This window comes from Palaemon carinicauda, chromosome 13 (assembly GCF_036898095.1).
Source record: "Palaemon carinicauda isolate YSFRI2023 chromosome 13, ASM3689809v2, whole genome shotgun sequence".
Classification (NCBI taxonomy): Eukaryota; Metazoa; Arthropoda; class Malacostraca; order Decapoda; family Palaemonidae; genus Palaemon; species Palaemon carinicauda.
The window spans coordinates 24,709,422-24,722,163 of NC_090737.1; the positions used below are offsets into that span (position 1 = coordinate 24,709,422).

Below are 12,742 nucleotides of genomic sequence, written 5' to 3' on the forward strand. Positions count from 1 at the left end.
GAGCACGTGTGGACTAACAACTTAGTGAGTGAATAGTTTGACTCGCTTGCCCCAACTAGACAACCCCTCCAATCAGCCTGTTAGGGTTTGGAACAAGTTGGTTACTGCGCACGCTCATCACCTGAGTGCACACATGGAATAACTTAACTGTCTCCACTAGACAACCCCTCCTCTCCTTAGCCTATTGTGGTAGTGCGCTATCCCACGGGCAGCACCTCAACACTTCGTTGAAGTGCATTACCCAGAGGCGCTTCACCTCTTAGTGTGCTTTGTCCGTCAACAAAATGCGCCTCACCATGCCAATCATCACTCAGATGCTTCCTACAGAATCCAGGAGGCTGCCCTGACTGTTCGAGCATCCAGGAAGTACAGTAGTGTAATGTGGAATCTCTCTCTCTCTCTCTCTCTCTCTCTCTCTCTGTCTCTCTCTCTCTCTCTGTCTCTCTCTCTCTCTCTGTATGCCGGTGAGTGAGTACACTTGTGTGACCCAATAAATAACCTGATTTAACACAGATAACAAAAGGCTATCGAGTGCAATATAGCTACAAGTTTTCGTGAATAGTCAGTGATTAGTTTGAGGTCAGAAAAGTGGGATATAATGTCGGCATAGGATAGTTATCTTGTGAATTACTAAAAATCTGATCAAAATGGCGCTCTATAATACAGGCAAAGCTTGGAGGGACATTGCTGCAATCAGCAAAAGTAAATTACATGAGTTGGCGAAACAAGAACTAGACCATCTGATGACAGAGGTTGCTACTAACTCCAACCAGTGTGACCGAAAAATATTCGCATACATATTGAAACAATATAATCCAACAAACTGGAAGAAATCTGGGGAAAACATCAGCAAAATGATAGAAGAAATTCCAAAGAAGATCCAGGTGATAAAGAGACTTATAAAGAAAGTTTACATCAATCAACACATTGCATCAGAGAACAATAAGAAGTCCAATATGGTGAATATGCTGATTGATGCATTGGGAAAAAGAATGCCAAAATGGTGCAATACATGTAAGATGTGGTATTCCATTGTTAATCCACAACAGCTTATCAGGAAATGCGATGCTTGTCATGTACCAACACATCCTACCTGCACTGAGGTGCAACAAAAAATAAAAAATAAAGACACAAAGGTATTCTGCTCAACATGCTTAGTCTGGATAGAAAATATAATTAAGTTGAGACTGAATCTACAAATAGTTGAAGATAAAGAAGAAGAAGAGAAAAATTAACAGGATATGTGTAAGGATGTAGAGAAAATCATTGATACAACATATAATGCCATTCAACAACATACTTACGAAGAAATAAATTATCAGATGGAAACAAATAGTAGACCCAAGAGACTCTACCCAGACCTACATACTTTGAGGGAAGAGCAAGAACAAGAAAAAAAAAAATGTAGTCTACAATTCACGGAAAAGAGGGAATTGTAGATTTGGCGAAAGATGCTACTACAAGCATCCAAAGATATGCCATAATTATGAAATATATGGTAAATGTGCGTATTTAAACGGATATGGAGACGAAGGTAGAGATCGCCATCCAAAAACCTGAAAGAAGGAAAAGGATGCAAATTCAACAAAAATAATCGATACATACATCCTGCAACCATGAATGAAAGCCAGAAAACTCAGCAAACAGAAAAGAAAAATGAAAGTAAAAATGAAACAAAGAAAGAAACAAAAAAACAAGCCGAGTATATACTGCGCTAAGTACAAAAGGCCACAAGATATGATGCTTTTCAACCCAAATATGCACAAATAGAGCCCAACTACAAAGAATGCATCTATAATGTGAGGGGTTGGTGCAGATATGGGGATAATTGCAGGTATACACACAAAAATAAATATGAAGACGAAAGAGCAAATTTAATAGAAAAGTTGGATTTTTTAATGGCAGAATTCCTGGAAATGAAGAAAAGAACATCATATCAGAACAGGAAGGAAGCATGGGAGAATCCATTATAGTATTTGTGAATGAGGTGGATTATGTTAAAGAAATACAGTAATAGTGTATAACACGGGAATTTCAGACCACAATGTCATAGAATTAATAGTCCATTCCAAAGCAAGTGATCGCAGAGATAATCAAAGCACAAAACGATGGAAGGATATGGAAAATTTAATTTTTATAGTAAGAATATAAAATGGTCAGAAATAAATGAAGAATTGAACAAAGAATGGAAAAATGTATTCGTAAGTGATAATATACAGGTAAATACGGGTACACTGTACAAAATACGGGAGAAAATTGTTGAAAAATATGTTCCAGAAAAAAAACAATAAACATCAGACATGCATACCAAGAGACAGAAGGATCTTATTTCAGAAAATTAGAAAGTGGAAGAAAAATCTTGCAAAAGAAAAAAATGTATGGAAAATGATGGAAATAAAATGTAAGATAGAAAATGCAGAACAAAAGATTATACAATTGAAAGAAGATTAAAAAAGGGACTTAGAAGAAAGGACACTTCAAAATATAAAAAAAAAAACCCAAAGTACTTTACTCTTATGCAAAAGAGATGAATAAAAGGAGATTAGAAATAGGCCTTTAAGAATTGAAGGACGGTTAACGAATAAAAAAAGTTAATACTGTATGCAACATAGCAGAAAAATGTAAAAGTGAGTTCACGCCAAGAATTGCGAATGAGAATAATGAAACAGAAATGAGAGAAGAAAATGTTGAATATCTAACGGATATAGATATTAATGAAGCAGATATTGTGCAAGCTACAGTATAAGCAAAATTAAAAATTTATTGGCGGCCGAACCAGATGGAGTTCCAGCAATTTTGTTTAAAAACAATTGCACACACTATCGCGAAGCCGCTTGCAATACTGCTAAGACAAAGTGTAGATATGAGCGAGATATATGTTAAACATAAATTAGCTTGTATAACCCCTATTTTCAAAAGTGGATCAAGACTAGAGGCAAGCAATTATAGACCTGTTAGTCTAACATCACATATTATGAAAGTTTATGAAAGGGTAATAAAAAAGAAAATAATGAATCATTTGGTTAAAAATATGTTGAATATAGGTCAACACGGTTTTGTGCTCGGAAAAAGTACACAAACCCAACTGATAGCACACTATGAAAACATACAAAAACATTATAAATGGAAAATAGACAGATGAGATCTATCTAGATTTTGCAAAAGCCTTTGACAAGGTAGACCATAATATATTAGAGAAAAAAGTGAGAAAGCATAATATTGTGGGAAAGATAGGAAAATGGGTAAAAGTATTTCTGCAAAACAGAAAACAGATAGTAGTTGCAAATGATGAGAAATCAGATGAAGATCAGGTAATATCTGGAGTGCCACAAGGTACGGTATTAGCTGCACTGCTGTTTGTTATTATGATCTCAGACAAAGACTGTGATGTAAAAGACTCTGTAGTGAGAAGTTTCGCCGATGACACAAGAATAAGGAGAGAAATTACTTGTGATGAAGATAGGAACTCACTATAAAGAGATCTAAACAAAATATATGAATGGGCCGAGATAAATAGGATGCTATTTAACTCTGGTAAATTTGAATTGATAAACTATGGAAACAGAGAAGGAATGGTATGTGCATACAGGGGACCTAATAACGAGACAATCTCAAACAAGGAAGCAATTAAAGACCTTGGTGTAATGTTAAACAGGAATATGTTATGCAACGACCAAATAGCAACACTTTTGGCTAAATGTAAAGCAAAAATGGGAATGATATTCAGACACTTTAAAACAAGAAAAGCTGAACACGTGATTATGCTTTACAAAACTTATGTACGTAGTACACTCGAGTACTGCAATGTGATATGGTACCCACACTACCAAAAGGATATTGCACAAATAGAGAGCGTACAAAGGTCCTATACTGCTTAAATAGAAGTTAAGGACCTTGACTACTGAGAAGAGTGCAATTTTTAAAACTATACAGTCTAGAAAGGAGAAGAGAATGCTACATGATAATTCAAGCATGGAAGCAAATCGAAGGAATTACTGAAAACATCATGGAGCTAAAAATATCAGAAAGAGCAAGCCGAGGTAGATTAATAGTGCCCAAAACTATACCAGGAAAACTAAGGAAGGCGCACAGGACATTAATCCACTACGCACCAGCATCGAAGATGCAGCGACTATTTAATGCTCTGCTAGCTCATCTAAGAAACTTATCAGGAGTGAGCGTAGATGTGTTTAAGAATAAGCTCAATAAATACCTAAGATGCATCCCAGACCATCCAAGACTGGAAGATGCAAAATAGACCGAAAGATGCATTAGCAACTCTCTAGTGGATATACGAGGTGCCTCACACTGAGGGACCTGGGGGAACCCAAACATAGAATAAGGTAAGGCTCGCTCTCTCTCTCTCTCTCTCTCTCTCTCTCTCTCTCTCTCTCTCTCTCTCTCTCTCTCTCTCTCTCTCTCTTTCGTAATATTGGACATTTCGTGTTAACAGAATATATCGCAATAAATATGAACTCGGGTAACTTCGAAATTGGGGGAGTTAACTGTATTGAGATAGTTAGGAACAATCCATTAGAGGCATGAAAGTACCATGATGCCAACCAGTATTAAGTTAAGACATTGGAGGAAGGGATTTGATGAGGACTTATATCCACATGTGGATTTTAGCAAAAATAGTAGAAGCTAGAACCCTTTCTTAATAGTTACAAGCACAAGGGATAGAAAAATGCAACTGGAGCCAAGGGTTGCACTAGCAGTGGTGTCAACATCAGTGTGACATATTGTGGGAACTGCTCTACATGGTAGAATGCAAGAGGTACCAATACTTCTTCCCAGAGGGATAGTTCTCAGCACAAACCTTTCCTGGAACGAGACTGATTCTTACTCTCCTGGAGAGAGAGGGATCAGTAGAAGGGTGGAGCCCTTCATTCCTAAGGCAGTGTGTCCGCTCATTCTCGTAAGTAACAGAGCACAGGTAGCAGGTGCGTGAGTACCTGAACTGATACATCTACTTGGGGATGGTAACATTACCCGGTACACATACCATCTCGCCTCACGAACAAAGCAAGAACGTATTGGGATCACTTTCCCGATTGGAATGTTCTCAGTACAGGACTCCCTCTCCCACAGGGAGAGAAATGGTAGGAGTCACTTGTACGTGACTCCTATTGATCGATCTTCCTGGATATCTTTGATGACATATTCTATTAGTGTTCTCCTTGAAGCTGCATTGAAGACTAATAAAGGTGAAGCAGGAAAGAATGAAGAACCTGTAATTTGCCCTCTATGGAGTCATGCAGGCTGATGACTAAGCTATCACGGTGAAAAAACCACAATAACATAACCCAGTGATATGTCCTTAGCACTTTTCTGAGATCGTAAGACACTGAAGGGAAGAAGAAAGGCAGCACCACTCCCACTCACAGCCACAATCAGCTGTGGCAGAACTCTTCCTCCAATAGAGCACCAGAGATGTCCAGGGAAAACCAACTTCCATATTTTCACTTTATCATTGACATTATAAGGCCACATTCACAGGGGATAGAACAGCAACAGACATGCTGCTGACAGGAACAAGTACAGTATGTTGGATAATGACAGGTCACAGAAAACTGTCTCAATTACAGTTTCCATGAAACAATGCATATCCTTGGATTTTCCATTAATATCCCTCAGATACCCTATTTGCTAGCACATTTCTTCAATCTGATAAAAAAAAAATATTAAAACTGCCAGATTAAAAGGCAACAGAGCTGCAGAAAAAGTCAAAGTAAAGGTTTCTCTACCTGGTATGTGGGAGGAACGTACCATCCACCGGCTTGACACCATAACTCCTTTGTTAAAAGTTTAAATGACAGTTTCACCTTCAGCAAAGTTATAATGCTATTAAAGGATGATTTTTTTTTCATATGTAGGAACAACTAACTCGTAGTTTGTCTAGTTGGGTCTTTCTACTCTCAGTCAATTGCCAAAGGATAGTATTCAGTTCTAATAAGGCAATAATTTGTACTTCTCTCAGGAATACTACAAATTTTACATAATTTGTATTTTTCCTAGCTATGCAAACCCCAGTCATTTGTATGGGGTTACTTCTAGTTTCGTTGTCTACGTCCAGATAATCAAAAAGAAATCGGTAGATTACATCATGTTGTGTTGCTGGGCAACTGCTGCACATGATACGCTTTGCTTCTATAAAGTGCTTTTTCATAACACACTTCTGGTCAAAGACACGAGGGGCAGCAGAGGCGGGACCTTTGGTAAATGACTCAGGTTTGTATAGCTAGGAAAAATACAAATCATATAAAATTTGTTGTTTATTCCCACGCAGATACAAAATTCTGAGTCAATTATATGAGGATTCTTCCTCAGGTGGAAGGAAGTCTCTGTGAAGTTAGAAGGACTGCCCTTCTCTCTCAACATGTAGCTACTATAGTAATAGCATCAAAGTGAATTATTTATGAACAGTGCAGCTGGCTCCTACGAGACAGGGACTTCTGTGCCATTAAAGCGAGCATTGCTAGGGTCAAGTGATGTCAATATCAAGTACATACATACATATACCAAGGCACTTCCCCCAATTTTGGGGGGTAGCCGACATCAACAAATGAAACAAAAACAAAAAAGGGGACCTCTACTCTCTACGTTCCTCCCAGCCCGACAAGGGACCCAACCAAGTTCAGCTGGTACTGCTAGGGTGCCACAGCCCACCCTCCCCCGTTATCCACCACAGATGAAGCTTCATAACGCTGAATCCCCTACTGCTGCTACCTCCGCGGTCATCTAAGGCACCGTAGGAAGCAGCAGGGCCTACCGGAACTGCGTCACAATCGCTCGCCATTTGGCGAGCAATTGTGACGCTTGTATTATTAATATATTGAACATATCATCAATATAGCAGCCAATACACATAAAAAGCAAGGTATTCTTACTTGCATTAGGGAGATTTCAAGTGAGGACTTCAAGTCCTAACAAAATCGCCATTATCATCATCATCATATTATTATTATTCGAGGAATGGCTGCAGAGTTATAGTGTAGAGAAATATGAAAGATATATAGAGAAAAATGTGGAAGTAAAGCGCAGGGTAAGTGAGGCAAAGAGGGCAGCTGACCTGAGGTGGGGTCAGGGATTGGGTCATTCATATGAAGAGAATAAAAAAAAGTTTTGAAAAGAAGTGAAGAGAGTAAGGAAGGCTGGTTCAAGAATTGAAGAGACAGTGAAAGATGGAAATGGAAGGTTGTTAAAAGGAGAGGAAGCAAGGAAAAGGTGGGTGGAATAATTTGAAAGTTTACTGAATGTTGAGGATAATAGGGAGGCAGATATAATTGCTGTTGCAGGTGTTGAGGTGTCGGTGATGGGAGATGAGAATGAGAGAGAGATTACACGAGGGGAAGTGGGGGAGAGCACTAGATGAAACGAGAGTAGGAAAAGCATCTGGTATGAATGGTGTGAGAGCTGAGATGTTGAAGAAAGGGGGTGTGACTGTACTTGAATGGTTGGTGAGATTGTTTAACATGTGTTTTGTGTTGCCAATGGTACCAGTAGATTGGGTTTGTGTGTGTATTGTACCACTATATAAGGGTAAGGGAGATGTGCATGAGTGTAATTCAAGGGGTATTAGTTTGTTGAGTGTAGTTGGAAAAGTGTATGGTAGAGTACTGATTAATAGGATTAAGGATAAAATAGAGAATGCAATCTTAGAAGTACAGGGTGGTCTTAGAAGAGGTAGGGGTTGAATGAATCAGATTTTTACAGTTAGGCAGATATGCGAGAAATATTTAGCAAAAGGTAAGGAGGTGTATGTTGTGTTTATGGATCTGGAGAAAGCGTATGATAGAGTTGATAGGGAAGCAATGTGGAATGTGATGAGGTTATATGGAGTTGGTGGAAGGTTGTTGCAAGCAGTGAAAAGTTTCTCCAAAGGTAGTATAGCATGTGTTAGGATAGGAAATGAAGTGAGCGATTGGTTTCCGGTGAGAATGGGGCTGAGACAGGGATGTGTGATGTCGCCGTGGTTGTTTAACTTGTATGTTGATGGAGTGGTGAGAGAGGTGAATGCTTGAGTGCTTGGACGAGGATTGAAACTGGTAGACGAGAATGACCATGAATGGGAGGTAAATCAGTTGTTGTTTGCGGATGATACTGTACTGGTTGTGTACTTGGAAGAGAAGCTTGGCCGATTAGTGACAGAATTTTGGAAGGGTGTGTGAAAGAAGGAAGTTGAGAGTTAAATGTGGGTAAGAGTAAGGTTATGAGATGTACGAGAAGGGAAGGTGGTGCGAGGTTGAATGAATGTCATGTTGAATGGAGAGTTACTTGAGGAGGTGGATCAGTTTAAGTACTTGGGGTCTGTTGTTGCAGCAAATGGTGGAGTGGAAGCAAATGTACGTCAGAGAGTGAATGAAGGATGCAAAGTGTTGGGGGCAGTTAAGGGAGTAGTAAAAAATAGAGGGTTGGGCATGAATGTAAAGAGAGTTCTGTATGAGAAAGTGATTGTACCAACTGTGATGTATGGATCGGAGTTGTGGGGAATGAAAGTGACGGAGAGACAGAAATTGAATGTTTGAGATGATGAAGTGTCTAAGGAGTACGGCTGGTGTATCTCGAGTAGATAGGGTTAGGAACGAAGTAGTGAGGGTGAGAATGGGTGTAAGAAATGAGTTAGTAACTAGAGTGGCTATGAATGTGTTGAGGTGGTTTGGCCATGTTGAGAGAATGGAAAATGGCTGTCTGCTAAAGAAGGTGATGAATGCAAGAGTTGATGGGAGAAGTATAAGAGGAAGGCCAAGGTTTGGGTGGATGGATGGAGTGAAGGAAGCTCTGTGTGATAGGATTATAGATGTGTGAGAGGCAAGAGAGCGTGCTAGAAATAGGAATGAATGGCGAGCGATTGTGACGCAGTTCCGGTAGGCCCTACTGCTTCCTCCGGTGCCTTGGTTGACCGCGGAGGTAGCAGCAGTAGGGAATTTAGCATTATGAAGCTTCATCTGTGGTGGATAATGGGGGAGGGTGGGCTGTGGCACCCTAGCAGTACCAGCCAAACTCAGTTGAGTCCCTTTTCAGGCTGGGAGGAACGTAAAGAGGAGAGGTCCCCTTTTTTTTTTTCATTTGTTTGATGTCGGCTACCGCCCCAAATTGGGGGAAGTGCCTGGGTATATGTATGTATGTATTATTATTACAAGCTAATCTACAGCCCTAGTTGGAAAATCAGGATTCTATAAGTCCAACATTTCCAACAGGGAAAAATAGTCCAGCGAGGAGAAGAAACAAGAAAATAAAGAAACTACAAGAGAAGTAATGATAGTCCTTGAGGTCTCGTGAAAAGGCAAAACGAGGAGTGCCCAAGTCCAGTGGTCTATCCATAAGCATGTTTGTATGGCTGATAAGTCTACTACCTCCATGTTAGCCAATTCCAGTCCTGAAATTGTGGAGGGTAGATTTGATAATCTTTCCACCGGTGCTGAAAGGCGCTAGAGTTAACGTAAAAACCTATCTGGCGAGACAGAGGTGAGGGAAGAAGATTTGAGATCTTACTTGCCTTTGATGAGTTTTCTGTTGCGGACTCTTTAAGTATTCAAAAACTCAACCGTGTCGTTAATTTGGTTAGAGAGAGCCATGTCAAACCTGAGTCTGGGGCTCTGAGACTGCGGGAAGGTAGTGTCGATAGTGCACTGTCTGTTAGCAGTTTGTGCTAAGGGGTTCTCATGCAAACCCCTTAAATGGCAGATGAGGCTCAATCTTAATAAAATGTGAGGCTTCCGAGCTAACTACTGAGGTCTCAAAGGGGGGTACATCAGCTAGGCTTGTACTCGCTCATGCATTGAGGTTCTGCGGGGAGTTGTCAATGGTAATGATCCTTTCTTTCCCCTGAGTAATAATGGGAAGAAGAGGCAGAGGAGTGGGAGGGATCTAGTTCACTCCCATCGTAAGAACGTTCACTTCTACAGTATATCCTGAGCAGGAGGCGGAGGAGTTAAAGCCTCTCACAGAACTCGATTTGTGAGGCGAAAGAGAGGTCTCAGCACTCTGCCATATAGAACGCCTACAGTGAGGACCACATTTACGTCGTCTGCCATTCCATTCCTTACGTCAGATGGGGGAGTAAATCCTCGGGAAGGGGGGAAACTTTCTGCGCCCCTTATATGCATTTTGTACCTACAAAGAATTATTTGAAAAAGAACAGCGTTCTGTAGAACGTGTATCGTGATTATTATTATTGTTGTCATTATTCATCAAGTTACAACCCTAGTTGGAAAAACAGGATGCTATAAGCCCAAGGGCTCCAACAGGGAAAATAGCCCAGTGAGGAAAGGAAATAAGAAAAACTAGAAGAGAAGTTTAAGAGCAAAATTAGCATTAAAGTAAATCTTTCATATATAAACAATAAAAATTTCAAAATAACAAGAGGAAGAGAAACAAGATAGAATAGTGTGGCTGAGTGTACTCTCAAGCAAGAGGTCTCTAACACAAGGCAGTGGAAGACCATGGTACAGAGGCTATGGCACTACCCAAGACTAGAGAACAATGGCTTGATTTTGGAGTGTCCATCTCCTAGAAGAGCTGCTTACCATAGCTAAAGTCTCTCTTCTACCCTTGCCAAGAGGAAAGTAGCCACTGAACAATTACAGTGCAGTAGTTAACCTCTTGAGAAGAAGAATTGTTTGGTAATTTCAGTGTTGTTAACTGTATGAGGAAAGAGGAGAATGTTTAAAGAATAGGCCAGACTATTTTGTGTGTGTGTCGGCAAAGATGAAATGAGCTGTAAAGAGAGAAAGGGATCCAATGTAGTACTATCCGGTCAGTCAAAGGACCTAATAACTCTCTAGTGGTAGTATTTCAATGGGTGGCTGGTGCCTTGGCCAACCTACTACATATATGATCGTGATCATCAGACCGAGTGCTAGAACTAGGTTTATCTAGCTGATTACTGGGTTTGTTTTTAGAGTAAGACAGTGTTCTTATTAGCATAGGATAAGGTTTTATCCCATTGATTCCTGGCCGAAAGTTTGAAAAATTCTGGGGGACCTCTGTACCAATGTGGAGAGGATCTACTACACCCTCTGAAGCCCAGTGGGATGTAACGTGGCCTTGGGATAGTAGCGTCTTAAGACATAAAAATATGGGAAACGAGGATAATGACAGATTTTACTCTGTATGTTTTGAAACAGTTTGTATATTTAAACAAAAAGTTATTCAAGAGATTATTGAGCACGTTATTGAAATGCTTAGGGTAGCGTTGAACTTCACTGGGAGGAGTGGCTGTCCCAGATTCAAAGGTTTCTGTTACCGTTTCCACCGCTGCATCCTCTCCACCTCTAGACATGATTATACTTAATCCATATTGAAATAGTTCCTCACTTTTTGATGGCCATGATTTACCCAGACACACCAGGAATGTAAGCTTTCATTGTTGAACTGCATTAACTAGCTAAAACATCTAGTACTGAAATGCATTTCATTTACACCTTCCTTAAAGGGAAGTAGTAATATTCTCTTGATACAGAAGGGAAACTAGGTTACAATAACCAGTTGAAAACTTAATCAGGTTACAGCCTCAGATGTGGTTGCTCATTACTAGCTGCCATAATCCTGAAGGAAGGACAAGTTTACAAGGAGGGACAAATTTACTTGAAATATAATTTTTCTTAATAGTTACATGTGGGATGGATCTATCATGTGATGGGAGTTAAGAATATCAATAATTCTCTTTTCTATGGGTGACTGTGAGAAAATACATGCATGCAATATTAGCTCAAATAAGTTTTTAAACCTACCTCTTTCTTTCCTCAGTCACTACATCGTCATTATCCACGTCCGCTTCCACATACCCTGGAGAGTGGTGAAGGGGAAATCAGTAAAACTCCAGAAGAGTCGGTGTGCTCCATAGAGGGCCCCTCCGTGCTGTCAGTCTACACGGATGGGCCCTCAGACATAGGAACGCCCTCAATTCTTCATAGATCGTATAAATTATGAAAATGTCCAACTGCGGATATGTCGTCCAAAGTCATACTGGTAACATAAATGGTCAAATGTTTATTCTTAATTAAGATTGTTTTATGTTAATATAAAAGAGATCAAAGTAGAAATATATATATAAAATATACTGTACTTAGTAGTTTTAGATGTTATACTGCATTGCACATGGCTGTGTAAGAAAATGTACAAAACAATGGGAATTTGTCATAATAAATATTCCATTTGTAAAAATGTGCATCAATCAGTATAAGGTCGTATAGAATTTTCTCAACTTACATTAATTATATCATTCTTCATGAAATTCATCATGTTTAATTTGTCAGTTTATATAGCATGTGGGCTGTTTATCAACAATACCATTCGTACTGTAATAATAATCTTCTCTTTTCAATTTGTTTCATTTTCTTCCTCTCTTGTCTTCAAATTCGTACTGTAATAATAATCTTCTCTTTTAGATTTGTTTCATTTTCCTCCTCTGCTTCAAATTAATTGATACGACGAATTTTTAATGTAATTTGTATTTTTCCTAGCCGTACAAACCCGAGCCCTTTAATTATGGAGACTACTACAGTACGAGTTGGAATTGGTCGGTAAAATTGGATAACAAGTGCTTATCCAACTGGAGGGGTTAGAAACCCCATCCCCTTTCCATTCAGCAAATTCTTCAAGCTTGATCTTTCAGCCCAGGACTGAGACTGGTGGTTGAGAAGGGGAGTTGGATTAAAGAACTCAGGATATTATAGCAAGGAAAAACTCAAATAATTTGTTCCTACACATCATACAAACTATCATCCATTAATTGGGG

The 12,742-nt window shown here is 39.5% G+C and overlaps 1 protein-coding gene across 2 annotated transcripts in view; it reads left to right on the top strand.

The window, feature by feature from the left end:
* Nucleotides 1-12,328, top strand: part of LOC137652222 (metabotropic glycine receptor-like) — a 525,956-nt gene extending 513,628 nt beyond the window's left edge. For both annotated transcript variants that reach the window (XM_068385452.1, XM_068385453.1), the window contains one exon: nucleotides 11,752-12,328. In XM_068385452.1, coding sequence (XP_068241553.1) covers nucleotides 11,752-11,934 — 183 coding nt within the window. In that variant the 3' untranslated portion in view covers nucleotides 11,935-12,328. The remainder of the gene's footprint in view (nucleotides 1-11,751) is intronic.
* Nucleotides 12,329-12,742: the final 414 nt, after the last annotated feature.